At 40.0% G+C, this 27,912-nt stretch overlaps 1 protein-coding gene across 1 annotated transcript in view; it reads left to right on the top strand.

The window, feature by feature from the left end:
* Window positions 1–27,912, top strand: part of DNAH6 (dynein axonemal heavy chain 6) — a 258,349-nt gene that overhangs the window by 114,815 nt on the left and 115,622 nt on the right. The window contains exons 34-45 of the mRNA XM_047781653.1: window positions 1,258–1,813; window positions 2,972–3,094; window positions 6,575–6,757; window positions 7,765–7,908; window positions 12,285–12,506; window positions 13,279–13,426; window positions 15,354–15,511; window positions 17,241–17,372; window positions 21,162–21,333; window positions 22,075–22,221; window positions 23,105–23,178; window positions 25,012–25,166. Coding sequence (XP_047637609.1) covers window positions 1,258–1,813; window positions 2,972–3,094; window positions 6,575–6,757; window positions 7,765–7,908; window positions 12,285–12,506; window positions 13,279–13,426; window positions 15,354–15,511; window positions 17,241–17,372; window positions 21,162–21,333; window positions 22,075–22,221; window positions 23,105–23,178; window positions 25,012–25,166 — 2,214 coding nt within the window. The remainder of the gene's footprint in view (window positions 1–1,257; window positions 1,814–2,971; window positions 3,095–6,574; window positions 6,758–7,764; window positions 7,909–12,284; window positions 12,507–13,278; window positions 13,427–15,353; window positions 15,512–17,240; window positions 17,373–21,161; window positions 21,334–22,074; window positions 22,222–23,104; window positions 23,179–25,011; window positions 25,167–27,912) is intronic.

Here is a 27,912-nt window from a genome sequence, read left to right as displayed (position 1 = left end):
ATCCTTGTAGCTTATTTATTATATGCGTAGTAGTTTGTACCTCTTACCCTTTACTCCTATCTTGTCTCTACCCCCTTCCTTCTCCCATTATTTTGTTTTCTGTGTCTGTGTCTGCTTCTTTTCTGTTATATTCACTAGTGTGGTTTTTTTAAGATTCCACATATAAGTGATAACATAGAGTATTTGTCTTTCCCTGTCTGACTTATTTCACTTAGCGACATACCACCTGAGGTCCAACATATTGTTGCAAATGATAAATTTAATTCTGTTTTATGGCTGAGTAATATTCATAATACATTTATATAAGTATATATATGTCACATCTTCTTGATCCATTCATCTACTGAAGGACACTTAGGTTGCTTCCATATTTTGGCTATTTTAAATAATGCTGCTATGAATATTGGGGCACATGTATTGCTTTTCAAATTTTCAAACAATTTCAAATTATTTTCTTTTTTCTTTTTTTCTTTATTTTTTTTATTTTTTATTTTTTTTACAGCTGCACCTGCAGCATATGGAAGTTCCTGGGCTAGGGTTTGAACTGGAGCTGCACCTGCAGGCCTAGGCCACAGCCACAGCAACACCAGATCTGAGCTTCATGATGTGTTCGTGAAGGGAGGTGAGCTCAGCATCCTCCTATTCTGCCATCTTGATCTTCCTCATCTTGTACTTTTCTTGTCATTTTACGTTAAGTTCTTTACTACATCTCAAATATATTTGTGTATATAGTATAAGGTAGGAATTCAGCTTCTTTTTTTACCCATAGAACCATCCCATATTAACTGTTTCCCACAGAAACAGTCCATTCTTCCTTTGCTCCCTTTTTTATATTGTATTAGTTTTCTATTTCTATCTTATTTTTTCAGAATGTCCATATACCATTATATGCACACATAAATGTTTTGGGGGAAAATTGAGATATAAATATAATTTTTAAAATAAACTGACTATATGTCTGTTACCATGCCATGTACTGTGAATAACACAAAAATGTAACAAATACTCCCTGCCTCAAAATGCTCCCAATATACTTTTAAGAACATCAGTCTACTGTACAGGAAACAAACAAAATCATACACAATATCAGAGAAATGACAGGTTCTAGTATAACACATAGGACAATATAGGACTGCTTATTCAGAAGAAAAATTAATGAGAAAAATAGGACCCATGATAATGTTTAATCAATTAATGATAACAAACCCGGGGAACTATCAGTGACTAATGGTTTCTAATTGATTTTTTTTCCCCCAGTGGAATCATATCTGACCTTTTTCCTGGAGTCCAAATTCCAGAACACGATTATGGTATATTGCAGTCAACAATTATAGATGTCATGAATGGACAAAATCTTCAGCCTGAGACATGTATGGTTAAAAAAGTGATACAGTTCTATGAAACTATGCTAGTAAGGCATGGTGTTATGTTAGTTGGGCCAACAGGAGGTGGCAAGACCACAGTTTACCGAATACTGGCCGAAACTCTAGGGAATTTGCGAAAACTTGGTATAGACAATCCCTTTTACCAACCAGTTAAAACATATGTTCTTAACCCTAAATCAATTACAATGGGTGAATTATATGGTGAAGTTAATAACCTAACCTTGGAGTGGAAAGACGGTTTGATGGCACTAAGTGTCCGAGCGGCTGTGAATGATACTTCAGAAGACCATAAGTGGATCATCAGTGATGGGCCAGTGGATGCTCTTTGGATTGAGAATATGAATACAGTCTTGGATGATAACAAGATGCTTTGCCTGGCTAACAGTGAGAGGATTAAACTCACACCTCAGATCCACATGCTTTTTGAGGTAAATATATATTCCTCACTGTGGAGTGAAGTTGTTTAGTAAATTGGCATACTATCACTAATTTTTTCTCTTACTGATATATCATTGATTATTGGTAAGTCCTACCATGGTGTATTGTTTACATCCTAAATATTTATCCAATTATCCTTTTATAATAGATTGTCCATTCTGACAACCATGGTATCTCAAATATTCCTGTCTCTCTGTAGACAGGAAATACAATAAATTCTGACTTCCCTAGCACTTATTTCTTTTCCTTTGGATGTAGTGTGTGTGTGTATATAATATATATATATATATGTGTGTGTGTGTGTGTGTGTGTATATAATATATATGTGTGTGTGTGTATAATATATATATATGTGTGTGTGTGTATATATTATATATATATGTGTGTGTGTGTGTATATATATATATATTACTTCAGACAATTTGAAATGCTTACCAAGTTAAAAAAAATTGTTATATTTAAGGTGAATAAATCATCCCTATATGGTATGAATATTTGGTGAAGGGATTGGAAAGGAATGTGGACCAAATACTATAAAATGTATGGAGGATACCCCCCCTGCTGTGTTCATTCATCAAACATTAATTGAATGCCTACTCTGTCCTAGGTATTAGGCTAGGTATTGAATATAAGAATGAAAAAGATGGAGTTCCTGTCGTGGCACAGTGGAAACAAATCTGACTAGGAACCATGAGGTTGCAGGTTCCATCCCTGGCCTCGCTCAGTAGGTTAAGAATCCATCGTTGCTGTGAGCTGTGGTGTAGGTCGCAGACATAGCTCCGATCTGGCGTTGCTATGGCTGTGGTGTAGGCTGGCAGCTGTAGCTCTGATTTGACTCCTAGCCTGGGAACCTCCATATGCCGCAGCGGCCCTAAGAAAACAAAAGACCCTCCCCCCCAAAAAATGCCTTCCCATAAGGATTTGACAATATCCTTCTATACTGAGATATTTTATATATATATATACACACACACACACACACACACACATTTTTCTCCATTTCTAATTATTAGAGCTCCCCCCTTCTCTTCCAGACAAAGCATTACAGTATTAACTTAAACTTCAAGTGTGTAGTTCATTAACATTGAAATTAGAGGGATAAGAAATGTCATATTAACTGTTTCCTCTTCAACTTTTTTCAATTTTAGGTGCAAGATCTAAAGGTTGCCTCTCCTGCAACAGTCAGTAGGTGTGGGATGGTATTTGTGGATCCTGAAGAACTCAAATGGATGCCTTATGTTAAAACCTGGATGAAGAGTGTTTCTAAAAAAGTAAGTGCAACTGGACACTCCCCACTGTCTCCATCTGTGGGCTCACCCTCCCCTCAAGTGCCCAAATAGCAGTTGGTTTAGGCCTCACAGTACTTGATTGACAAAATCCCAGCATTGGACCTAGTCCTCTCCCTAAGAATTCTTGGAATCCTCCAGGAATGTTATTTACTCCCCAGAGCTGTCCTCATTGTGTGCTGCCTCACCCTGCCAGCCTGCCTGAATCACGTGGTTCCTGTCCACCCTGCCTGGCTTCTCCCCAGACTGGTTTCCTCTCAAATACAAACACAAACATTCCCTTGAGTTTCCCCAAACACAAGGCAGAACAAGCTGGGGCATTAAAAAAAAGACTTTGCAGAAGGCTTGAGATAATGAAAGGGAAGCACAATGAAGAAAAAAAACATTCAAATCCGGACATTGTCATTATTTTTAGATTTTGTGAACTGCTAACACTTCTGAAAGACAGAAATAGGCGAAAATCAGTTTACCTCCCACCCAATCTTAGGTCTTTCTGTCCATGCACATGAGACACACTCTAACCTGAGGCATCATTCCACCCAAAGTGAAGGAAAGCTTTTATATTATTCTTCAAAACAATTCAGTTCCCTCTCTATTCTAAAATAGGGTTTCTCTTAACCTTAAACTTAACAAGCAGTCTTTTTAAGTGTTTCACCCCATCTCATCTCGACCTCCGCTCCAAGAAAGCCATCTTCTTTCTGACCCTCCCCTTCCAAAGATGAATCAGAAAACTATTGTTTTCCTCATTCTCAGGCATCAACCTTTTAAGAATATTGTGGTCTCTTCTCAGAGTACCTTATTAAAGAATGTAATTCTCAGAATTGACTTTATCATGGGCTGCTATAAAATCTTAAACCTTTCTGAATTCACTTCTTAAAAAATACTTTATGATTTAGAGCAGTTATAGGTTTATAGAAAAATTTAACAAAGTATAGAGAGTTATACTTTTTCTCCTCCAAAAACAGCTTTGCCTCCAAAAATAGCTTTTTTATTAACATTTTGCATTGGTGTGGTACATTTGTTAAAACTGATGATCCCGTATTGATACATTCTTATTAACTACAGTCCATGGTTTACATTATTGTTCATTCTTTGAATTTTGACTAATGAATACTATCATGTATCCACTACTATAGTATCATATAAAATAGTTTCACTGCCTTAAAAATCTGCGCTCTGCCTATGCATCCATCCCCAGCCTCTCCCAACCCCTGGCAACCACTGATCGTTTTACTATCTCCATGGTTTTGCCTTTTCCATAGTGTCATATAGGTGGAATCATACAGTATGTAGCCTTTTCAGATTGGCTTCTTTCACTTAGAGATGTGTGTTTACGATTCCTCCATGTCTTTCTGTGGCTTCATAGCTCATTTCTCTTTGGCATTAATAATACTCCATTGTATGGATTTACCAAATTTCTTCACCTATTGAAAGACATCTCAAATTGACCAAGATTTGACATTTACGAATAAAGCTTCTATAAACATTCATGTGCAGATTTTTGTGGAGACGTAAGCTTTCAAACTCATTTGGATAAATACCTATGACTGTGATTGCTGAGTCATATGGTAAAATTATGTTAGCTTTATAAGAAACTGCCGGTGTGTTTTCCAGAGTGACTGTGCCATTTTATTTTCCACCAGCATTCTTATTGCTCCCTATCTTCGCCAATGTTTTCTGGTGTGGTGTTTTAGGTTTTAGCCATTCTGATACATCAGTAGTGGTATCTCATTGTTTTGCAAAATGCAATTTTCTAATACCTGCTGTTGGGCATCTTTTCATGTATTTATTTGTCATCCATATAGCTTCTTTAATGAGGTGTCTGTTCAAACTTTTGCCCACTTTTTATTGGGTTGTCTATTTTTTCATTATTGAGTTTTGAGAGTTCTTTATATATTTTGCATACAATTTTTTTAAAATCAGATGTGTTTTGCAAATATTTTCTCCAAGTCTGGCTTCTTTTCATTCTCTTAACATCTTTCACAGCACACAAGTTTTTTTAGTGAATTTTAACTTACCAATTTTTCTTTCATGGATTGTGCTTTGGGGCTTATATTTAAAAACTTATATCCAAACCTAGGGTCACCTAAGTATTCGTCTCTGTTATTGTCTGTAAGTTTTATGGTTTTGCATTTTACATTTAGTTTTATGATTCATTTTAAGTTAATTTTTGTGAAAGATGTAAGAGCAATGTCTAGATTCCTTTTTTTTTTGTTTTTTTAACATGTGGATGTCTGTTTCCAATGCCATTCCAGCACCTTCTCTGTTGGATCGCCTTTGTTCCTTTGTCAAAGATCAGTTGACTATATTTGTGTGAGTCTATTTCTGGGCTCTCCATCTTGTTCCAGTCATCTATTTGCCTATTCTTTTGCCAGTATCACTGTCTGTCTTGATTATTGTTGTGTTAAAGTAAGTCTTGAAGTCGGGTAGCGTCAGTCCCCCAGCTTTGTTCTCCAATACTGAGTTGACTATTCCGGGTCTTTTCCCTCTTTGTCTAAACTTTAGACTCAGTTTGCTGATGTCTACAAAGTTACTTACTGGTGTTTTGATTCAGATTGCACCAAATCTATAGATGAAGTCAGGAATCGCTAACATCTTCACAGTGTTGGGTCTTTGTGTCCATGCACGTGAGCTCTCTCTTCATTTACTTAGATCTTCCTTGATTTCTTGTATAAGAATCTTGTAGTTTTCCTCATCTAGATCTTTTTACATATTTTGTTAGAAATATACTCAGGTATTTTTTTGGTGCTAATATAAGTGACGTATTTTTTATTTCAAATTCTAATTGTTCATTGCCGATATATAAGAAACCAATTGACTTTTGTATAGTAACGTTGTATCCTATAACTTTACTATAACTGCTTATTATTTCTAGGAATTTGGGGTCCATTCTTAGGGAATTTCTGTGTATATAATCAAGTCATCTGTAAACAAAGACATTTTTTTTCTTTCTTCCCAAACTGTATACTTTTTATTTCCTTTCATTGTCTTATTGCATTAGCTCAGACTTCCAATATAATGTTAATAGAAGTGGTGAGAGGAGCAACATTCTTTTTTAAAAATCTTTGGCCACGAGTTCTTTACCTTACGTGGGTATTTAAAGTGTTTCTTTTTACACATCTTCTTTTTCATTGTTCTTACTTGTGAGAGATATCATCAGTATAGAAGACTGCATGAAATATTTTTTGATAGTTTCACAAATGATTATAAAATAAACACCTATGTACCTATTACCAGATCAAGATATAGGACATTCTCAGCTACCCAGAATCTCCCCCATGTGATCCTCCCAAGTCATAGAAGGGTTTTTCTTTAATTTAACTTGTTTCATATCTTATAATGCGTATACCCTTTAGTATGAAAGTCACATAATATATTGCAATTTACATGTTTGAACCAACCCTTTTTAAACTGAATTATATATTTTATCTGGTCCTGCTAAAATATTATTTATCTAATTTTCAGCTGAACGAAGAAACCCAAGGATATATATTGAATCTTTTCCAGCGCTATGTTGATGATGGTTTAAATTTTATCAATAAAAAATGCACCCAAGCAATCCCACAAGTGGACATCAGCAAAGTTACTACACTCTGTTGCTTATTGGAGTCTTTGCTGCTCGGGAAAGATGGAGTTAATTTGGCAATGGTAGGAAATTTTCTTACTGGTATACAACTAGAAAAATGTGATTATTGTATAGATGCTTTGCAAATAACTCTGAACTTTGTCATATGATTATTTAATTTTCAAGTTACTATTTAGGGGACTAATAACTGTGAATAGATTCATAGAATCCCAACTTTGGAAGGAATTTTAGTCTATGGTTTACTCCTCTACTCCATTTAAAGTCCCTGACAGTCTAGAACGTATTCCCAATGTGTGTCTATTTAAATAACTTCATGTAGGCAGAAACATAATACTTGAAAGATAACCTTGAGCTTTTTTTCCCTACATGTCCTACATGTTCCTTGTCATTCATTTTTCTCATCAGAGTATTTAAATAGAGACTACCATAAAACATCACTCTGTGAAGCACTGAATGAAATATAACAAACATGCACTATGCCCTTTTGAAAACATGAGTCTTGGTGTTCCCGTTGTAGCTCAGCAGGTTAAGAAACTGACATAGTGTCTATGAGGATGCGGTTTGATCCCCGGCCTCTCAGTGGGTAAGGATCTGGCATTGCCACAGGTCGTGACTTAGGCCACAGCTATAGCTCTGCTTTGACCCTAGCCTGGGAATTTCCATATGCCGCAGGTGCAGCCATAAAAAGAAACAAAAAATGCATGAGTCTAAACAAAAGAAAACAGTCTTTAGACTTTGCAGTTTAGGATTTTTTTTTTTTTTTTTGTCTTTTCTAGGGCCACCCCCGTGGCATATGGAGGTTCCTAGGCTAGGAGTACAATTGGAGCTGTAGCCACCGGCCTATGCCAGAGCCACATCAACTCGGGATCCGAGCCGCGTCTGTGACCTACACCTCAGGTCACGGCAACGCCGGATCCTTAACCCACTGAGCAAGACCAGGGATTGAATCTGCAACCTCATGGTTACTAGTCAGGTTCATTAACCACTGAGCTGCGATGGGAACTATGGTTTAGGATTCTTTTTATGTTAATATATAAAATATTGAAATTCTTTCTCCTTGGTCTTTCAGGAGCAAGCAAAACTGAACACTGTGCTGTGTCAGACTTTCGTGTTCTGTTACTTATGGTCTTTAGGTGGAAATCTAACTGAAAACTACTGGGATTCTTTTGATACATTTATTAGAACACAGTTTGATGATAATCCTGATGCCAGGGTAAGAGCCAAATAAATTTAGTTTCAACATAATAACTCTGAATCATTAAAATGAAATTTCAAGACTAAAATTTCAAAAGCCTTAGTTCTACTATAAATATAAATTATTCATTTCTAAAGTTTTTCACTTTTTTAAACCATAGATAAACATTAATTGTATTAAAATTTTTTTAGGCATTCTCTGCCACCATATGAAGAAAGTAAGGTATAAAAGTATATTTTAAAAAACCATTAAATCGTTAAGTTAGTAAATTTATTTTTTCACAGTGCATTAGCAATTCTGAGACTGTTTTCTGTACATTGCAAGACTGAGCAAATGAATCAATATATTGAAGATAATGGCAGCCAGGTTTCTCACTGTTAAGAGAAGGGATTTACCAATATAGAAGGAGAAAGATGAGAATGCACCTTGCGTTATTGGATTGGAATTAGAGGATTTGGTACCCATGGGGTGTGTGTGTGTGTGTGTCTATACATTCATACATATATGTAGATTTCCTGGTTGGCCACGTGCTGAGAGGAACTAAAACAATGATACCTCAATAGCAATGAGCATACTTTGTATGCTGATTTCTAAATACTAGTCTCCATGAAAGGGAACCAAAACAGTTTAGTGAAATAGCTGATTCCAGGACTGGAGCAGGGAATGTGCAAAACAAGCCCAGAATGTCTTATGTTGGATAAAGTAGTCTCAAAGAATGATGGCACATGTCAGAAAAGAACAGGAGCCAGGTTGAAAGGATTCCCACTGGCCAGATCTGGGCAGATATGAGCATCAAAATAAATAATGATAATGTAAGATTACAAGCCTTTGAATGAAATAAAAATCTGAGGTTCCATGCTGATAATAAAAATATATGTGAATAAATAAATTAGGGAAAAGGGAGAGTTCTTCCTTACAGGAGAATAACAACTAACATGTCTAGGAGAAATGATGGGAGTTTGAAAGTTATTACTTTGCAACCATTGTAGTAATAATTGATTTAGCCAAGAATCATCAGCAGTTGCTAAAACTGGTGAGTGAAGGTTTGGTGAGAAACAACATTGACATAGTTTCAAAGCATCTTCTACAAATCAGCAATTACTTCTACAATTATTGATTGCAAAGGGAAAAATAGTATCATTACAGTGAAGAAACCATGTAAACAACACCATAACTAAGTGATCAATTTATCATTAATATTGGGACAAACCTGTGTCTCCTGATATGGTGCACAGAGAAGGATTGAGCCTTTCTTCTGAGCTATTCCTTTCCAAAATGCATAACCTGAATCTAATTATGAGGATACACCTAGAATATTCAAAGTGATGAGCATTCCATGAAATGAACTGGCCTGTTTTCTTCAACAATATCTGTCATGGAAGAAAGCTGAGAAACTTTCTCAGATAAAGAGACTAAAGAGGAGTTCCTGTCGTGGCTCAGTGGTTAGCGAATCCGACTAGAAACTATGAGGTTGCGGGTTCGATTCCTGGCCTTGCTCAGTGGGTTAAGGATCCCACGTTGCCGTGAGCTGTGGTGTAGGTTGCAGACGAGGCTTGGATCCCATGCTGCTGTGGCTGTGGCATAGGCCGGCGGCTACAGCTCCGATTGGACCCCTAGCCTGGGAACCTCCATATGCTGTGGGAGCTGCCCTAGAAATGGCAAAAAAAAAAAAAAAAGAGAGAGAGAGAGAGAGACACTAAAGAGATATAACTAAATGCAATGCAATATCCTGGATTAGATCCTAGACAGGGAAAAGTATAGCCATAAATGATATTATTACTTGGCAGTATTCAAATATGGCATATAAATTGGATAATAATATTATGTCAGTATTCAGTTTCCTGAGCCTGGTTATTTTACTGTAGTTATAAAAGAAAATATCCTTGTTCTTCAGGAAATACACACTCAAGTATTTAGGGTTAATGCAAAATAGTATTATAACCAACTCTCATAGAGTTAGGAAAATAATAAAGCAAATGGGACAAAATGTGAACAATCAATCTAGGTAAAGAATATGTAGGAATTCTTTGTACTATTCTTTCAGGCTTTTAACTTTTCTGTAAGTTTTAAAGTATATCAAAATTTTTACCAAAAGAAAAAAAACCCTAAGACAAGAATCTAAGCCCTTTGGTATTAGGACCTTCTAGTAGACATGAAACCCTGCTGGATCTTCAAGATTATTGTATTGTCATTGGACAGGGTGGACCAGATTGAGAACAACTGAGAATTTGAGACAGGAAGACCCCTCTGGATCAATGGAAGTGGGAATAGGTGATGGCCCAGAGCAAAGAAATTCAATTCCACAAATATTTATTGAAAAGTTGTTATATGGTAGGCATCATTTTGGATACAAGGGCTAAAGCAAGTAATCAAAGTCCCTCTCCTCTTACATCTTACATTATAGTCAGGAGAGTCGTCACATCAAGTGGCAGTACGTGCTGTGGAGAGGGATAAGGCAAAATGAGGATGATAAGGAGTGCCAGGGGGTAGTGGGGAACTGTTTTAAATATTGGTCAGGAAAGCTTTTTTAAGAAGGTCATGTTTGTACAGTGTCTTGAAGAAAGAGAGCTAGTGATTATTCAGGGGGAATGCATTTAATCAGAAGGAAAAACAAAAACAAAGCCCTTTACTCAATGAATAATTACTTAACAATTTTGAAGAACAGAAGGGAGGCTTGTGAGGTCAGAACGGAATGACCAAGGAGGAGTATAGCATGAGATGAGGTCAGGGAGGTGGGGTGGGGGTGGTGGGGGCATAGGCCATTGTAAGGACTGTAGCTTTTCACTTTGGGTGCATGAGTAGCTATTGATGGATTACAACCGAAGGATGTTTAGCAAGACATTACCAGCTCCTATACTGGCAGTTTTTACTGCTACTTAGATAACAGGAAGGAGTCTGGATGAGAAGGTGGATTCTTCCTTCTGCCCGCTAGTTCCAAATGAATGGGCTGTTGGAGTTGTGTTCCTTGCCTCAGTTAATGGCCTGATAGCCATGCAGTACTAGCCAGAACTCAATGAGTGTTACAGATTTTTCCTTCTCTACTCACCTGAGTAAGGTGAGTGAATTTTTTCTTCTAATTAATTTTTTTTTCAAATATGTCCTCTTCTCTTCGTCCTTATTTCATCTAGATAATCCAGGTTCTTTTCACTTTTCTTCCGGGTTGTTGAAATAGCCTATTTATTATTCCCTTGCCTTTGGCCCAGTCCTATCTAATTTACCTATACACCATTGTTTTTCAAAATTACAATCTATTAACTGGTCATTAAATCATTTGAAAGAGTCACAACTCAGTTTTTAACAATGAAATAGCCACTATCACAACTTTTGGTCAACACCGTATTGGAGATCCTAGCCAGTGCAGTAAGGCAAGAGAAAGAAATAAAACAGAAACTTTTGATATGAAGAAGTAAAACTGTCATTATTTGAGGGAAACATAAGTGAATATGTAGAAAATCCTAAAGCTTTTTTTTAAAATATAATAAAATATAAAATAGAGCGATAGTTGGAATAAATATTATACATATTTGAGTGTACACAAATGTGTATGAATATACCAGGTCACCATGTCAAATTAAGAGTAACTGTCAAGAAAGCTTGGAATACCACTGCTGTGTATAGCTGCCAGAATGAACCTTCTGAAATGCAACCTGATCATGTCACTCACTGCTTATAATTCTTCACTGAGCTCTTGCTGCACATTCTTTAATAAATGATGCTTTTCATAACTTGGCCCTGTCTGTATTTCTAGACTTATCTCTTAGAGTTCCCAACATCCATGGCACTTTCCATGGCTTCTAGACCTGTTTCCTTAGTCTGAACCCTGACATCTTCTTCCCTAACGACATCTCATCCCTTTTCTGCCCATCTGACCCCCGATTGTCCTTCAAGTCCAAGTTGAAGCATCACCTCCCCTTAGAAGCCTTCTTAAATCTCTAGCCACAACTACAATCCCCTGCAAATAGAAATGAGCCACTGCTTCTTTGTGAATGTACCACGCCCTGTTAGAATCCTTATTTCTCCATCAGTATTAACCCCGCCCTGCCCATGTATATTACAAGGTCAGGCAAGGCAGAGGCTGGGTGTCATTCAGCATTTTCTCCCAGCACCAAACATGGTCATTGGAATGGAATAAGCCCTTGCACGTCAGATTAAATTGAAAATGCTTTACAATTCTAATATGGGTTTTATTATCATCAGTATATCGGTTTTTTACTGTACTATATTACAGGATTATATTTAAAGAATTAAACTCTGATACCTAGGCAACTAATTCTCTACGAAGAAACAATAAGTACAAATCCACCCATATTCTATGACTGCCTTCATTTCTGTGTGAAAATTTCCGTGGCCCTGTGTCAATTCTGTTGAAAGGGGTGTTTAATTTTATATTCTAGCTTCCCAGTTCTGGTGATCTATGGAGCATTCACATGGACTTTGACACCAAACGGCTGGACCCCTGGGAACGAATTATACCCACCTTCAAGTATAGCCGAGACATTCCTTTTTTTGAAATGCTTGTCCCCACTGCTGACACGGTGCGCTTTGGGTATCTAATGGAAAAGCTACTGGCAGTCAAGCATTCAGTTCTGTTTACCGGAATAACTGGAGTTGGCAAGGTAGGAGGCCTCCATCAAACTAGGTCCATCCAAAGTGAGGGCATGATGGGCTTAGGATGCTAAGCCCCGTAAATAATACCTTGTTTCTAAGGGAGATTCTTTTGAATTCTGATTGGTTTTTCAGGAATAATGTAAGTATGCTGAATCTATATCGACTCCACAGTTTACCACTTTCTGAATAAATCCTTGGAGTCAATAATATGTAAACCAGAGGACCCTGTGGACCAATCTTTTGTGTTTGGGGGCTCTTGTGTTGTGTCCTGTAGAATTTCTAGGGCACAGGTTAGGGTGGAAATGGATCAAGGCAGTTTGTGTGCCCAGGGGACTATGGGTGAAGGTCAGTGTCCCTCCTGCCCATTTACTTCTCCCTGACACAGCGATGGTGTTTAGAAGTATAGAGGAAAATGCTGATTCTTTGGTCTTCTTGATTTGGGAGGAATCCAAACAGAGACTCACTGTTTCCCCTCTAAATTACTTCTAAGTTTTTGACTCTTGATAACAAATTGACTTGGCTAGTAACCCACTTGGATTTGGGTATGAAACAAAAATGAAAACTCTTGCTGAGATAGGGCTGATTAGAATATTTTTTTGGCTCTGATAAATATAAATAAATGGAATCTCTAGGGAGAGAAAGGCAGACATTTCAGTCTGGCTTTGACCTCTCTCCTTTCATCTAGTTTGTTACTCATTGTACTGGATTATTACTGATACAGATGATTGAAAGGTATTATACTAAATGCAAAATCAGTTAACACGTTTTTTAAATTTAAAGTCTGTTATTGCAAAAGGACTGCTAAATAGAATTCAAGAATCAGCTGGCTATGTTCCTGTTTATTTAAATTTTTCTGCTCAAACTTCATCTGCAAGAACACAAGAGATCATTGAGTCAAAACTGGAAAGGAAAAGAAAAAATGTTCTAGGTAAGAATTATTATTGCCATTTGTCTCACACGAATTATTTATTGAGCTAATCAGTCACAAAAACAGTGCATGTGAAATTATAATTAGATGTTTTCTTTGCTGGATTTATTGTAAAGTTAATTCTGTTAATGGTAGTCTTTCCTGTGCTGTATAGCTAAATGTCTTACTGTTAGCAAGCCAGTAGTTTATTTCTATCATCATCTTCAACTCAGAACATCCTCAGTCTCTTGTCTCTTCAAGGCTTTCGCTCTCTCCAAACTACATTGCTTTCCCTTTATTTAAAATAAAGAGGAGTTCCCTGGTGGCTCAGTGGGTTAAGGATCCAGCGTTGTCACTGCTGTGGCTGGCTCAGGTTACTGCTGTGGCAAGGGTTGGATCCCTAGCCTAGGAACTTCCACATGCCATGGGCATGGCCACAATTAATTAATTCATTCATTAAAATAAAAAATAAACCTCCTTATATCTGGTACATTGGGTTATCTGAACTCGGTAAGGAATAAGCAGGTGTTTCCTTCACTCAGCTCTGTCGGCCAGGCTGTGTGGAATCTCCCTCCCCCTTCCTTGGTAACGTATAGATAAATAGCTGAGCTCTCTGGTCACTTCCCATTATTTTGAGCCTGATCCCATGTAAAGCTTCGATCCTATTCCCAGTTTAGAGCTCTTCCTTTCCTCTCTTGTAAGCCAGCTTTGTGGCTGGAGGTGCTGGAGGTGGAGAGGGGCATGGGTGTGCTTTTGCTCTTTCCATGCCACCCCCGCCCCCAGGAGGCTCTACTGTAGCAAAATGGGATGAGAAGGGAAGGACAAGGATCTCCCTAACTGAAGTTTAGATGAGCCTCTATGTGGATTGCCCCTGCTTCTCTGCTGGCCTGCTGGCTGTCCACACTCTGTGCCGCAGGCTCTCTGATGGACTCGCGAAAGAATTGTGCACAGGACAAGCATTGGCCTCCCCATTGGAACGTTCCCTGATGTTGGAAATCAGGGTCTCAGCCCCCACTCTGTCCCCCAGCCTCTTACTTCTGGGGTCCACCTGCCCAGCCCACTGCCCTCCTGGATAGAGTACTGGGCAGAGCTCAATCTCAGCTGCCTCCTCCCAGGTTGCTCCTCATCTCATGGGCCCTGTCACACCAGCTGCTTGACTAGCCCCTCTCTGTTCCCTTTTTCCTGCTCAGGTAGATGCAGGGCAATGAGTGCCAGTCTTTCTGGTGGGAGCCCCAGGTTTTTGAGAATGAGACCCATATTTTTAGGAATGATTCTCTTAGAGCCCCTCCCCATACCATGACCTGCTAAAAGCCCAGAAGATGAGGTAGGGCACCAAGTGTGCCTCATTCTCTTTGGAATTGTCAAGTGCCAGATGCCAGCATGGATGGAGTCCCATCCTCAGCTTAAGTTGTTCTCTTTTCTCTGTTATCCCTCTTTTTTTCTGAATGTACATATCGATTGTCTTTAAGTTAAATATGGCATTGTACAGCTCCACTGCACCGGATATCCCTTTGATGCAATAGGATGCTTTTGACTCTCCAGCCCTGTTTTGGTGGGATGGTGTTCATGTAAGGAAACTTTGGGGATTCTTCCCAAAAAGTGAAAAAGAAAGGACCTTCCTCACCCCATCCCCAAGCCACTCGGTTGGCGAAGGCAGTGGGAGCAGCTGGGCTTGAGGGAGGTCAAATGCCAGCTGAGGAGTGGGCATCCTCCTGCACCACAGAGTGAGGGTGAGGGACCAGCTGACTAGGCAGGCATCCTGCCCAGGTCCACAGCTCCCTGCAGGGGCCTCAAGGCAGGACTCTGCTGGGACCCTTCTCACTCTGTAGAGAAGAACTGAGCTCATTATGACCTCTCTGGGGTTCACTGAGTCCAAAGCCTTACCTCAGCTTTATCTTACACTCATCAAGGGCAAATTGTAGTTCTTAAATTCATTTTATTTCCTCAGGGGCACCAGGACATAAGCGAGTTGTGATTTTTGTTGATGATTTAAACATGCCCAGACTGGACCGCTACGGCTCTCAGCCGCCCATCGAATTACTTCGGCAGTATCAGGATTTTGGTGGATTTTATGACAGAAACAAACTCTTTTGGAAAGACATACAGGTTACTTTAGGTTTTAAATTACATCGCCTGTTTCAATGTATATGGCAAGGAAATATGGTGTATTCATTTGCTAGGGTTGCCATGGCAAACTACCACAGACAAGATGACTCAAACTATAGAAATTTGTTTTCTCACAATTCTAGAAGCTGGAAGTCCAAGATCAGGATGTCTATAGGTTTGGTTTATTCTGAGGCCTCTCTCCTTGGCTCACAGATGGCTGTATTCTCCCTATGTTTTCTCATTTATTGCCTCTGTATCCATCTGTGTCCAAATGTGTAACTCAGTTCATGCAGTTGTATTGGGTTATTGCCATGTTTGATTCCTGAAATCCAGACAAGTGAGACAGTCCCAGCCTCCTGGAGAGCTTGGCTTTGGAGGATGAATGAACATGTGTTTATAACGCAGGGTGAGGAGTTCCCATGGTGGCTCAGTGGTAACAAAGCCAAATAGTATCCATGAGGACGTGGGTTTGATCCTTGGCCTCAGTCAGCGGGTTAGGATCCAGCGTTGCTGTGAGCTGCCAATAAGGTCTCAGATGTGGCTCAGGTCCCGCATTGCTGTGGCTGTGGTGTAGGCCGGCAGCTGCAGCTCCAATCTGACCGCTAGCCTGGGAACCTTCATATGCCGCAGGTGTGGCCTTAAAAAAAAAAAAAAAGATTATAATAATAATGCAGGGTGAGAAGTAGAGAGAGATAGAGGGAGGTGGGGGTGGGCACCAGGCTGATGGTGCAAGAATCTTCCCCAGAAGAGGTGATGTCAGAACAGGAGCGTGCAGGCAGCACAGGGCAACGCAAGGAAAGGGAGGTATTCGCATCTCAAAGCGAGTCACGTGGAACCCCATGGGGGTGTGCAGTGGGAGCACCAAAGCAGCAGCAGCAGGAAATGCAGAGGTCAGCCCGCCCCAGGGGCCATGATGAGGAATGTGGATCTATCCTCTAAGTGATGGAGAGCCTCTGAAGGCTGTAGAAAGATCCCCTTGGCTGCAGGGGAGGTGTGGACTAGAAAGGAGGCAAGACCAGACACAACTGCTATGTGATGTATTAACTAGTTGAAAATGTTAGCACCAGAGGCTCACAGGAACCTAACTCTGTATTTCCCCCTAGGAGCAGTGACTCAGGGAGCTGTTAATTCAGTGTTCTTGGCTATTTTATAGAACATAACTACCTCACATATAAGAATTAACTATACTTAGTATTTGTTGAATGACTATATTTTAACCTTCAATACAAATTCTTACAATTTATTTTTTGGCCACACCCATGGCATTTGAAAGTTCCCAGACATCTAAAGGAAGCTGAGCTGCATCTGTGACCTATGCCACAGTTATGGCAATGCCGGATCTGGATGGAAGCAGTAACACCACAGAGACAAGCCAGATCCTTAACCCACTGCACTGCAGTGTGAACTTCAAACCCTTACAATTTTTTAAAATTGAATCTTTACATAAGCGTATTTTTACAAGGTAGACGAGTTAGCTGAGTGACCTTGGGCAACTTGCTTGACCATCTGGGGCCTTGATTTTTTTTCTTCTATGCTGTGGAGGTATCAACAGCGATCTCTTGAGGAGGTTGTAAGGATTAAGTCAGATAATGTGTAGGGAGATATAACACAGTGCTGTCCTGTGTGTGGCAGGGCCTCCTAAAACGCTGGTTCTGAGTCCTGCCACTGGGGTGGGCAGAGTCCATGTCCTTCTCTGCTGGGTGACCCAAGTGGATTTCTCTCCACTTAGGATGTAACGATCCTATCAGCGTGTGCACCCCCGGGCGGTGGCCGCAACCCCGTGACCCCCCGCTTCATCCGACACTTCAGCATGCTGTGCCTGCCGATGCCCTCGGAGCACAGTCTGAAACAGATTTTTCAGGTGAGTGTGGATTTAAACTTGGGCAAGAGGGGAAAAAGAAAACGTATTTGTCTCAAGATTCCCACAATCAGAACAGTCTATTGTGTTTCTCGGGAACCCATCCATCCTTTCCCAAGCAGAAACCGAGTAAATGCAGGGGCATCTGGGCAGTAGCTGATTGGCATTGGCATCACGGCTGACAGGCACTTGTGTCTGTGGTCTCAGAGGTAGTTTTAGGAAAACAGAAAGATTGTCAGAACGCTGCTCCTGCCTCTAAGGAAGACTGTATCTCCAGCCCTTTACTCTCAGCAGATCTCATCCCTACCCAGCCCCCGCCTCTGTGCTCATCTCCTCCCTGACTGCCACATCAGTGTCCCCTGGCCCACCAAACGCCACCTCCCCATAACCGCTATAGCCCAGCAAACACCAGCACTCAACACACCTAACCCAGAATTCATCACCGCTGCTGCCACCACCACTCCCAACCAAAACAGGCACCCCTATTTCTTCCACCTGTATAGGCTTCCCATGGGGCCACTTTATCATCCTTTCAGTGGGGGAAATAACTTGTCAGCCAGAGTAAGGGCTCAGCAGAAGTGTTCAGTAAGTGTGAGGCATTATTCTGAATAGAACCATAAGAGCACATGAAGCAGCGTGACCAGAGCAGGCATGTCCTAACCAGCCAGCAAAGATGCTCAGAGGAGACAGGCTGAGCTGAGTCCTGGAAAATGGCAACTGACAGGGAGAAAGAGATACACCGCCGATTGCCACCACAGAGGCAGGACAAGGTGATGTGGGTGTCCAGGTAGGATAAGCAGGTGGCTGGTCTGGAGGAGCTGACTTTGGGGGCCATCACCCCAGAGCCAAAGAGGGCCAGTGAAGTGAGCCTCTGCACTGACCCGTGTCAGCCTCGCCTTCTAACATGGCCCTCATAGAGGAGAGAAAGGACCAGAAACTACATGTACACCACAGTCAGTACATGGAAAGCGGTTTTTGTATTTCAATAACTAACATCCACAGAAAATTATGTTTAATAAAGTTGAAGTAATTCCCATAAGCCCTTTAAGATCTAATGCCAAAAGGATATATAAGAACTGCTGTAGGGAGTTCCCACTGTGGCACAGGAGGTTAAGTATCAGCATTGTCTCTGGGTGGCATGGGTTCAATCCCCAGCCCAGCGCAGTGGGTTAAAGGATCCAGCATTGCCACCACTGCAGCCTAGGTCACAGGTGTGGCTTGGATTCATTCCCTGGCCCAGAAACTTCCATATGCTATGGGTGCAGCCATTAAAAACAAACAAACAAAAAGCACAACAACAAAAAAACCTGCCACATTTAGATAGTTCTGTTTTTAGCCTTTTGAGGAACCTCACACCAGGAATTCTATAGGAATTCTGGCTCTATCTTGTATGCATATTCTTACTGGAATCTTTTCAAACTTGCCAAATACATCATGTAAGCCAGACTTTTATATAGAATACCAGGTTATGCTCCTCAGTAAACTCTTTAATAATATGCTAATCTTAATTTATGAATATCAGTTTAGTAGCCCTTCATTCATTCATTAAAGAGATATTTGTGGGGCATCTACAATGGGCCAGACAGTGGTAAATCATTTTAAACAAAACAGATGCCACCCTTGTTCTCATGGAGCTTGTACCATAGAGACAGATGATAAACAGATAATAAATATATATATATAACTATAAATATTACTATGTACATAACTATTTGTTCCCATATTTGTATATATTATATATATAAAATATTTGTATTAGTATATGTGTGATGGAGAATAAACAGTCTGGGATTTTTTCATTATATATATATATATATATAAATTTTTTTATTTTATAGGTATTGGGATGGTCCTACTCAAAATGAGGCCCGTAAAGGAGAATGTTAAATTCATGTTGGGGACCCAGGAGGACAATGCCTCAAAGAGATAGTCCTCATGAGCTGCTCTTAAAAATAATGTTCAACAGGAGGCTCACTGAAAACAAATACTTTGGTTTATTTCAAAATATGTCACATCTGAGCCCCAAGTCTAAAATCACAAGGACTGACTTGCAAGTACTGATATGCATTCTGGTGGCTTCTCCCAAGAATAAATCTATGGCCATGGGAATTTATCTATTTAAAAATCTGTAATGATTTTCCCAAGCAAGAAGGGGTAGAAGGCTAACTAATCAATGTGTACGTTCAGACTGTGGCAAGTTGTATGAGAGAGGCTGATGGAAGGACTTATCATACATAGATTGGATAGTCAGGGAAGGTCTCTCTCAACATGTGATGTCCAGCACGAAGGATGAGAACGTGTGTGTGAAGCAGCCACATGGGAGTGGGTCCTGGGAGAATGGGTCCTGGGAGAGGGAGCAGCACTGCTGAGACCCTGATGCAGGAGAGCATGGACATGGGTGGTGAGGCCAGGGAGGGAGGGTAAGGAGAGGAGGCTGGATGGGCAGATCCTCTGGGGAGGGGTTGGGACAGGGTCTGGTTTCCATGATTAAAGGTGACAGGAGGGAGACGATTGTGGAAATGGAGAGGCCAGCGAGTGAAGGAGGGAGTGAAGAATGAGAAAGAGTAGGGGTAACGTCAGGGGGAACAGAAGGAAGCAGACAGATTCAAGGAAAGTATTCTCTGCTGTGGCTCAGTGAGTTAATGATCCAGCTTGTCTCTGTGGCCACACTAGTTCAATCCCTGGGCCCATGGGCTAAGAATCTGGCATTGCCACAGCTGCACTCAGATTCCATCCCTGGTCCGGGAACTTTCCTATGTCGCCAGTGCAGCTCAAAAAGAAAGAAAAATATTCAAGATTGACTATGGGGGACAGAGAAAGGCAGATGTCCCAAGAGACTCCGAGTTCCTGATCTGAGTTGGGGGTGGGGCCACATGCTAAGGTGGGGAAGCTGAAGGCTGGGGAGTTTGTAGTTACCAGTAAATTGCACTTCATATATGAAGATGCAAGGCTATGGAGGTGTTGGTCATTCGCCCTTAAAAATCAGAGAGTGGACTTCAGCTCGTTTCCAGATACATTTGAGCACTCCAAGGAGACCCTCTGGACCCACAGAGGGCAGAGGATGAAATTACTTGAGGTGGGTTCATGGTAAGTTCACTAGTCAGCTGTGACTGCTGCTCAGACATCACCAGACAATCACAGAAGGCAGGAGTGAGAACATATGAAAAGAAGAGGGTTTGGAAGAGTTTTTGTTTGTTTTTATTAAAGCATAATTGATTTACAATATTATGGTAGTTTCTGGTGTATACCAAAATGATTCAGTTGTATATCATTCCTTTTCATCTTTTTTTTTCTTCTTTTTTTTTCCTTTTCTTGGGCCGCACTCGCAGGCATATGGAGGTTCCCAGGCTAGGGATCTAATCGGAGCTGTAGCCCCCGGCCTACACCACAGCCACAGCAATGCTGGATCCTTAACCCACTGCTCAAGGCCAGGGATCGAACCCGCAACCTATGGTTCCTAGTCGGATTCATTAACCACTGAGCCACAACAGGAACTCCCTCATCTTATTATCCATTATGGTTTGTCACAGGATATTGAGTATGGTTTCCTGTACTCTATAGTAGGACCTTGTTGTTTATCTAATTTATATACAGTAGTTTGTATCTGCTAATCCCAAACACCTAATTTATCTCTCCCCCAGAGAAAAAGAGTTTTAATATTCATGGGTCCTTGCTTTGGAGTTTGGTTTTCTACTTATTATTTTTTAAAGTGTCATCAGATCTGGAGTATTTGAAAGATAAATTTTGGTTAAAAAAAAATCTAATCCTCTCATATTATATTTCTGGTTCTAGGCCATCTTAAATGGCTTCCTGAATGATTTTACACCAGCTGTAAAGCAAACTGCATCCAACATTGTGGAAGCCTCAGTTGAGATCTATAACAGGATGAGCATTGATCTTTTGCCAACACCGGCCAAGTCTCATTACGTCTTTAACCTGAGGGATCTATCCAAATGTGTGCAAGGTAGTGGATGAGCCCCTGCTTTCTGGCTTGCACCCTCCTTTTATTTTCATTGACCCCCAGATCTCTCAGTAGAAGTGTAAGTGTTTGGGTATCTTAGACTTGCCTGGAAATCCCATTACACATCCTTGTTCAAGTTACCCTCCTCCCCCACCCCAGGCTGACTATTTCACAGCTCCCCTCTAACCACCCTCCCATTTCTCACTCCCAGCTGGTGCCCTGGCTTCTTTTTCACTGAAGAAAATACAAGCAATAAAACCAGAAGGGCCTCCTCTTCCAAATCTCCCAGACAACCTGCAGCTGCCTTCCCTCCTACTGCCTCCCCCCACCCCACACACTCCATCAGGCGTCAGTGGTCCCCCTGGTACCCAACCCCCTCCTACTCCTGCCTACTCAAGGATTGTGCTCTTATAGTTCCCTCTTCTATATTGTCAATGCTTCCTCTTCTATCAGATCATTCCTAACAGCATAAAAATCTGCTATAATATCTCCCATCTTAAAAGCAATTCTCTTTTTGCCTCATGACCCCCTTCTGCTACTCTCCCCATTTTCACTGATAATGTGCCCCAGTTTTGCTTTTAGAAAATGAGGTCACATTATTATATAAGTATATTCACTGGGGAACCATCCATTTCAGGCCGTGTGGGGATACAGTTGGACTTAAGGATGTTCTAATTAATTGATCTATTACTAGATATTCCACAAATAGAGAATTTTTCTTTTTTCCTATCCTTAAAAAAACAGGTATCCTCCAATGTGATCCGGGAACAATAAGAGAAGAAATACAGATATTTAGACTCTTTTGCCATGAATGTCAAAGAGTTTTCCATGACCGTTTGATTAATAACGAAGACAAGCACTATTTCCATGCTATTTTGACAGAAATGGCCAGTAAATATCAATCTTTATTAATCTTTATTTAGCTGTTCTTTTCTAATTTAGTAGAAAAGAAGTTTGGTTTCTAATCCTAGCCATTAGACCATGAGGGAGATGCAATTTGGTTTCCAAAATGAGCGAAATGAATTGTAATCATTCATGGGTAAAAGTTTTTTCTTTGATGACCCAAATATATAAAAATATACGAAATATTACAAAAAATCATTTCATTAGAATTCAAGGAAGGTCAATATTCTTAGTTTGTATATAATTTTAAGTAGAGGAAAGAAAGTAGAAAAATAGCATTTTATCTGATAACAAGCAAAGATATTTCCAAAGTACTTATTTATCAATATGCATTTGATTATCTATTATTTAGTTAAATGTCTATTAATATTAAATATTCTTAGGGGGGTTTTTTTGGTGGGTTTTTTTTTTTTTTGGCTTTTTGTCTTTTCAAGGCTGCACCTGTGGCATATGGAGGTTCCCAGGCTAGGGGTCTAATCGGAGCTGCAGCCGCTGGCCTACACCACAGCCACAGCAAAATGTGGGATCTGAGCTGCATCTGCGACCTACACCACAGCTCAAGGCAACACTGGATCCTCAACCCACTGAGTGAGGCCAGGAATCAAACCCGCAATCTCATGGTTCCCAGTTGGATTCGTTTCCACTGTGCCATGACAGGAACTCCAATAATAAATATTCTTAATCTTAAATCTGGTAGATTATCAACCAAACTAAAATGGTATGGTATTAACATGGCTTTCTCTCAGTTTCATGTGTACTAATTAGGCTTCTAAGTAAAATAACTACTGTTATTATTCTGTATATCTTATTAATATCCTGCATTCAAGCTTATCATTACACTAAAAATTGATTTTTTTTTTTTTTTGACTAGACAAGCATTTTGGAATTGCAATAGGCCTGGAATATTTTTTGACTAGGCCCATCATATTTGGAGATTTCATTAAGGTAAGTATGTTGTATTGATTTGGGTACATTTGAAGATTATAAAGTATTTACTGTTTTCTAGTTCAAGTACATAATCTGCAGGAGCCTTGCCCTTGTGAAGATTAAAGATCAAGACCAGAGGTCAGCAAACGATGGCCCATGATTGAATCCATGCACCGCTCATTTTTGTAAATAAAGTTCTATAGGGACTCAACCACCACCCATTTGACTGTGTAGTATTTATATGGTTGCTTTCTAATCACCAGAGTGATCAGGCAGAGTGGAGTAGTAGCAACAGAAACTATATGACCTGAAGAGCCTGAAATATTTACTATAATGCCCTTTAGAGAAAAAAGTTGCTGACTTCTGATCTAGTTACATTCATTTTGATAATAGTTTCAACCAGAGACCCATCAGGTATTCAATTTGGAAGGAAGCAGAGAGGTTTAGTCTCTTAACTCAGGACTAGAATCCCCTGACTAGAAACCATGTAGCACTTCAGCCTCTGCTGAGATATTTCCAGTGATGGGAGGCCAGTTAATTAGCAGTGCTGCCTTCTTCGTTCCAGGGTAGCTCTAATTAGTGGCAAAATTTTCCTTGTATTAAGTTCCTCAGGTCTGTCCCCCCAATAACATCTATACTTAGGCCCTAGTTTTACCTTCCAGACCTACCTAGAATAGACTTATTCTAGATGAATAACCTTATTCTAGGTTAAAAGACTTCCATCTAACCATCCTACCTATGTTACATATAGCCATCTTGTTTTTACCAAGTTGACTCTTATTTGGGTGTAGCATTCCTAGTGTCTCTGAGAGGGCATGGTCCACGGCTGTTTCGTTCACCCTAAATGCCCCGTTTCCTCCACAGAAGTTAAGAACAGACCCTCAATCAATCCTGTTTGAACACATGAATGGACTTTATATTATGCATGTGCAATACCTCCCTTTTCTGGTAACCCCTGACAACTGAAAAAAGAAAAAAGCTAAACAATTTATTTATATGAAATATATCTACTTAAATATATTCTTAAAAGCAAAGTTCAAAGTTTGTTTTCAGATGGTGATCATATATCCTGGGGCGGGGGAACGACTTGGCCACACCCATGTCCTAGGGAAGTTCCCAGGTCAGGAATCAAAGCTGTATCAAAGCAGTGACTCGAGCTGAATCCTTAACCCACTGTGCCTCAAGAGAACTATTAGTGTGTGTCTAATAATATTATCAAATGGAGGAAGGAAGCAAAAAGAACAAGCAAAAATGGACTCTTATTCCATTGCCTGTGTGTATTTTAATTAACAGTTTTAAAAGAAGATGTCCCGAGGCAGTTGTTATGGCACAGACAAGGCATTATCAATAGGTCCAAATAGGAACTCAGTTCCCTACAGTTTATACCAAATATCATTCTCAATTATTTGTTTAATTAAATGATTGCTGTGTAAAAACTGCAGATAGTCCTGGCATGATTTTTGTATAACCATTACAGTCTGCCATACATAATTTTCAGCCATTTCACTTTTCTATCAACAGCCTAAGAGCAAAAGTATGGAACCAGAGTAAGTTAAAGTGAGAAAAATTTAAAAACTATTTCTGAGCTTCTGTGTGAATTTTATTGCAAAGATTATTGAAATCCCAGTGTACTGCTTAAAGAGGTTGAATTAAATAGACTTTTCAGTTAGCCATGAAAATCTGAGTTGCTTTAATCCCATCTCCTTCATTTTAATGCCCTGCTAACATATGTAAGCAAATGATTACATAGAAATGTAGATAAAATAATGTTCCCTCCTAAGGTTATGTATATTATATATATATTTATATATCAGAATTGATCCAACTTGGTTCTTCTCCAAAAAATCATAGTTTGGAGCAGATAAGGCTGATCGGATTTATGATGACATGCCTGATATGGAGAAAATCGCAAATGTTCTACAGGACTATCTTGATGATTATAACCTTATAAACCCTAAAGAAGTAAAGCTGGTGTTCTTCCAGGATGCTATAGAACATGTTTCAAGGTATAGTGCCGTAAAGTGTCTGATAATACATTGATCTAATTTCTTTATATTGAATGGTAAAGATTAAGTTGTGCAGAATTCTTTAAACAGATTGCTAGATGGACAAAGGTCTATTAGCAAATCTTGCTATAATCTGAAAGGGTTTTTTGATACATTAAATATATGGCATGGATTTTCTATGGAATCTTTTTTTTTTTTTGCTAAATATTAGCAAATTGCTTTTGTTTTTGAAAATGTCCTGTCTCATTACAAAAAAAAAAAAAATCTAAGGTAGTTTCAGAGATGTATAGTATAACCAGGCTGATCCACATACATGCCTGAAGAGATAGAGGGTTCAAGCTTATAGCAAAACAAGTTGAATGCAAGGATTAGAGATTCCACCTGCTCATGGGTCTGACTCATACATTGCAAGTGTCCCTTGTTGGTCCTCCCTGACACCTAGGTATCCTGCCTGAAGATCTGCAGTCCTTGGGCACACACAACTTTTTGAAGTGGCTCGTGTCCTGTTGAATAATTCTTAAATTGTTACAATGTGTTAAAATAACCCTCCAAGAGTAAGTCAGAAGCTGCCTCTGTGACTTCTGTGCTTGTTTCATCCTGTGGAGCAGTAGTGATAATAATGGCAATGACTGTGAACATAAACTATGATGTGAAGTATCTCATTTAACTCTTAACATCTCTCTATGGCTCAGGGTCATAATCTCTATAAGGGTCAGAGAATGTTCCAGTGAGTGCCCTCTCGCCACATAATAAACGCTATACTCTGGAGCTTCATTTTTTTCATTATCTCTCATGCTCCCAGCCATTCTCTCTGTCTGGGTCTCTCACTCACTTGCACCTGGCCCACCTCTGCTTCCCTGTGGATTCCACTGTCTCTCCAGCACGGCAGCATCAGAGTGTTGGAGCTCAAGGCTCCAAAGGCTTGTGCTGCCGAGACCAGCTCAGCAGGATGGGGCTGAAGAACGGGTGCTGTGAAACTTAAGGAAAAAAGTTAACATAAAACAAGACACAGAGACATTTATCTTAAGTAAAGGTGGGAACTGGGGGACTCAAGGTCTCAGGGACCAAGAGCACCACCTTAAGAAACCACACTGCTTTTATTGTGCTCTTTAGATGAGATCAAGTGAGGAGGGGCTATGGGTGGAGGATATAGGTGGTTTTTTTTTTTTTTAAGTTATTTTAAAAGTCACAAAGCCAGTTGCTGATTAAGCTTTTACTCCGTTGTTTAGGCATTTAACAATCATTAGCATTTGAGGAAGCTTGGGGTCAGCTATCTATGCATAGCATCTAGAGAATCACCATTGTGCTTCTGCAGAGGGCATGCCTATCTGCAGCAACCCTGCATGCCTAGGTTTGCACCTCAGTTCTCCTTGCTAATGCATATCCTGCTAATGACCCCTCATAAACTCCTTGGGGCCATGAGGCTCCTCTTTTATTCTTAAGCGGACATAGCATGCTGTGCAAAGGCGTGCCAATCTGCACAGGTCCTGCGTGCCTAGACCAACGCATTAAGTCCTCATTCAGCTGACCCTATGGATAACTTATGCCTTTAGGTCTTTGTGCTTGAGCTTAAGTCATTTACCAGCACTGCGACTGATTTCCAGGCAGGAAGATGGGGTAAAGTAAAGCAGGACAAGATGGAGTTTTCAGCAAAGAGGCTAAGAAAATACTGTAGAAACATGTCTCGTGACATTGTGCCTTTGGAGAGTGAGAGAGAGCCAGACAGAAGCCAAATGTCCTTTCACAATGTAGTCTTAGAAGTCACTCGGCATCACATATACCATCCTCTGTCAGTCAAAGGCATTACACAGGCCCACCCAGGTTCCCAAGACGGGATCAGAGACTGTTATCTCTTGATAGAGTCAAAGAGCAAGCAGGACCAGAAGCGTTTTTGTAGCCATTTTTGGACAACACCTGTCCCACAAAGAGATGAGGGGAATTGTCCCAAGCCCTCTAGCTCATGAGTGCTTTGATTCTAACTCTGCTGCAGATGCCTACCCCCAAAATGGATCCCCTCTTTTTCACAACAGCCCTCCAAATGTTTGAAAATCATTACCAAGCTCCTCTCAGCTTTCCCTTCTCCAGGCTTGATTATCCCAGATCTTTCACTATCGTCTGTTAAGATTTATTTCCAGCCTTCAATGTACTGATCATTTTTCAGTGTTTCACTTAAAATGTGGTACCCAGATTTGATATAGTTTTCTGTGGAATAAGCAATGCAAAATGTGTGTGAGGGCAGGATTTCCCATGGCCCACCACCATGGCAAGATATTAACTGCTTTGTTTTCTTTGTCAACTACATCTTAACATTGGATCTCATTAAGACTGACAGATCTCCTGGATTTTCTTCCATAACCATAAGCGCACCAAGTCTTTCACCCTTCCTATACCTCTGCTATTTAATTAGCTCTAATTCAAGGATTTATGTCCCTCACAGCTCAAATGTCATAACATACAATGGTTCGTCATTGGGTTGTCAAGATACCACTTGCCTGCCATCTGTCCCCCTGCAAACACACCCACATGCTATGTCCTAACAATTTTTATTCCCATGGATCAGACAGGCCCTAAGCCTGAAAAGGGAAAAAAAAAAAAAAAAATAACAGCAGAACTCTGGTCTGAGAAACTTCCTGAAGAATAGACCAGACGATAGGCAAAGTCAGTTTAATTGTATTTATAATCTTTCTTTTGTGAGAGGGAATCACCAGACTACTCAAGGTTTGCGTAAAATATTACAGAAGGAAAT

The sequence above is a fragment of the Phacochoerus africanus genome, chromosome 5, assembly GCF_016906955.1.
Source record: "Phacochoerus africanus isolate WHEZ1 chromosome 5, ROS_Pafr_v1, whole genome shotgun sequence".
NCBI lineage: Eukaryota > Metazoa > Chordata > Mammalia > Artiodactyla > Suidae > Phacochoerus > Phacochoerus africanus.
This window is presented reverse-complemented; position numbering and strand designations above follow the sequence as displayed.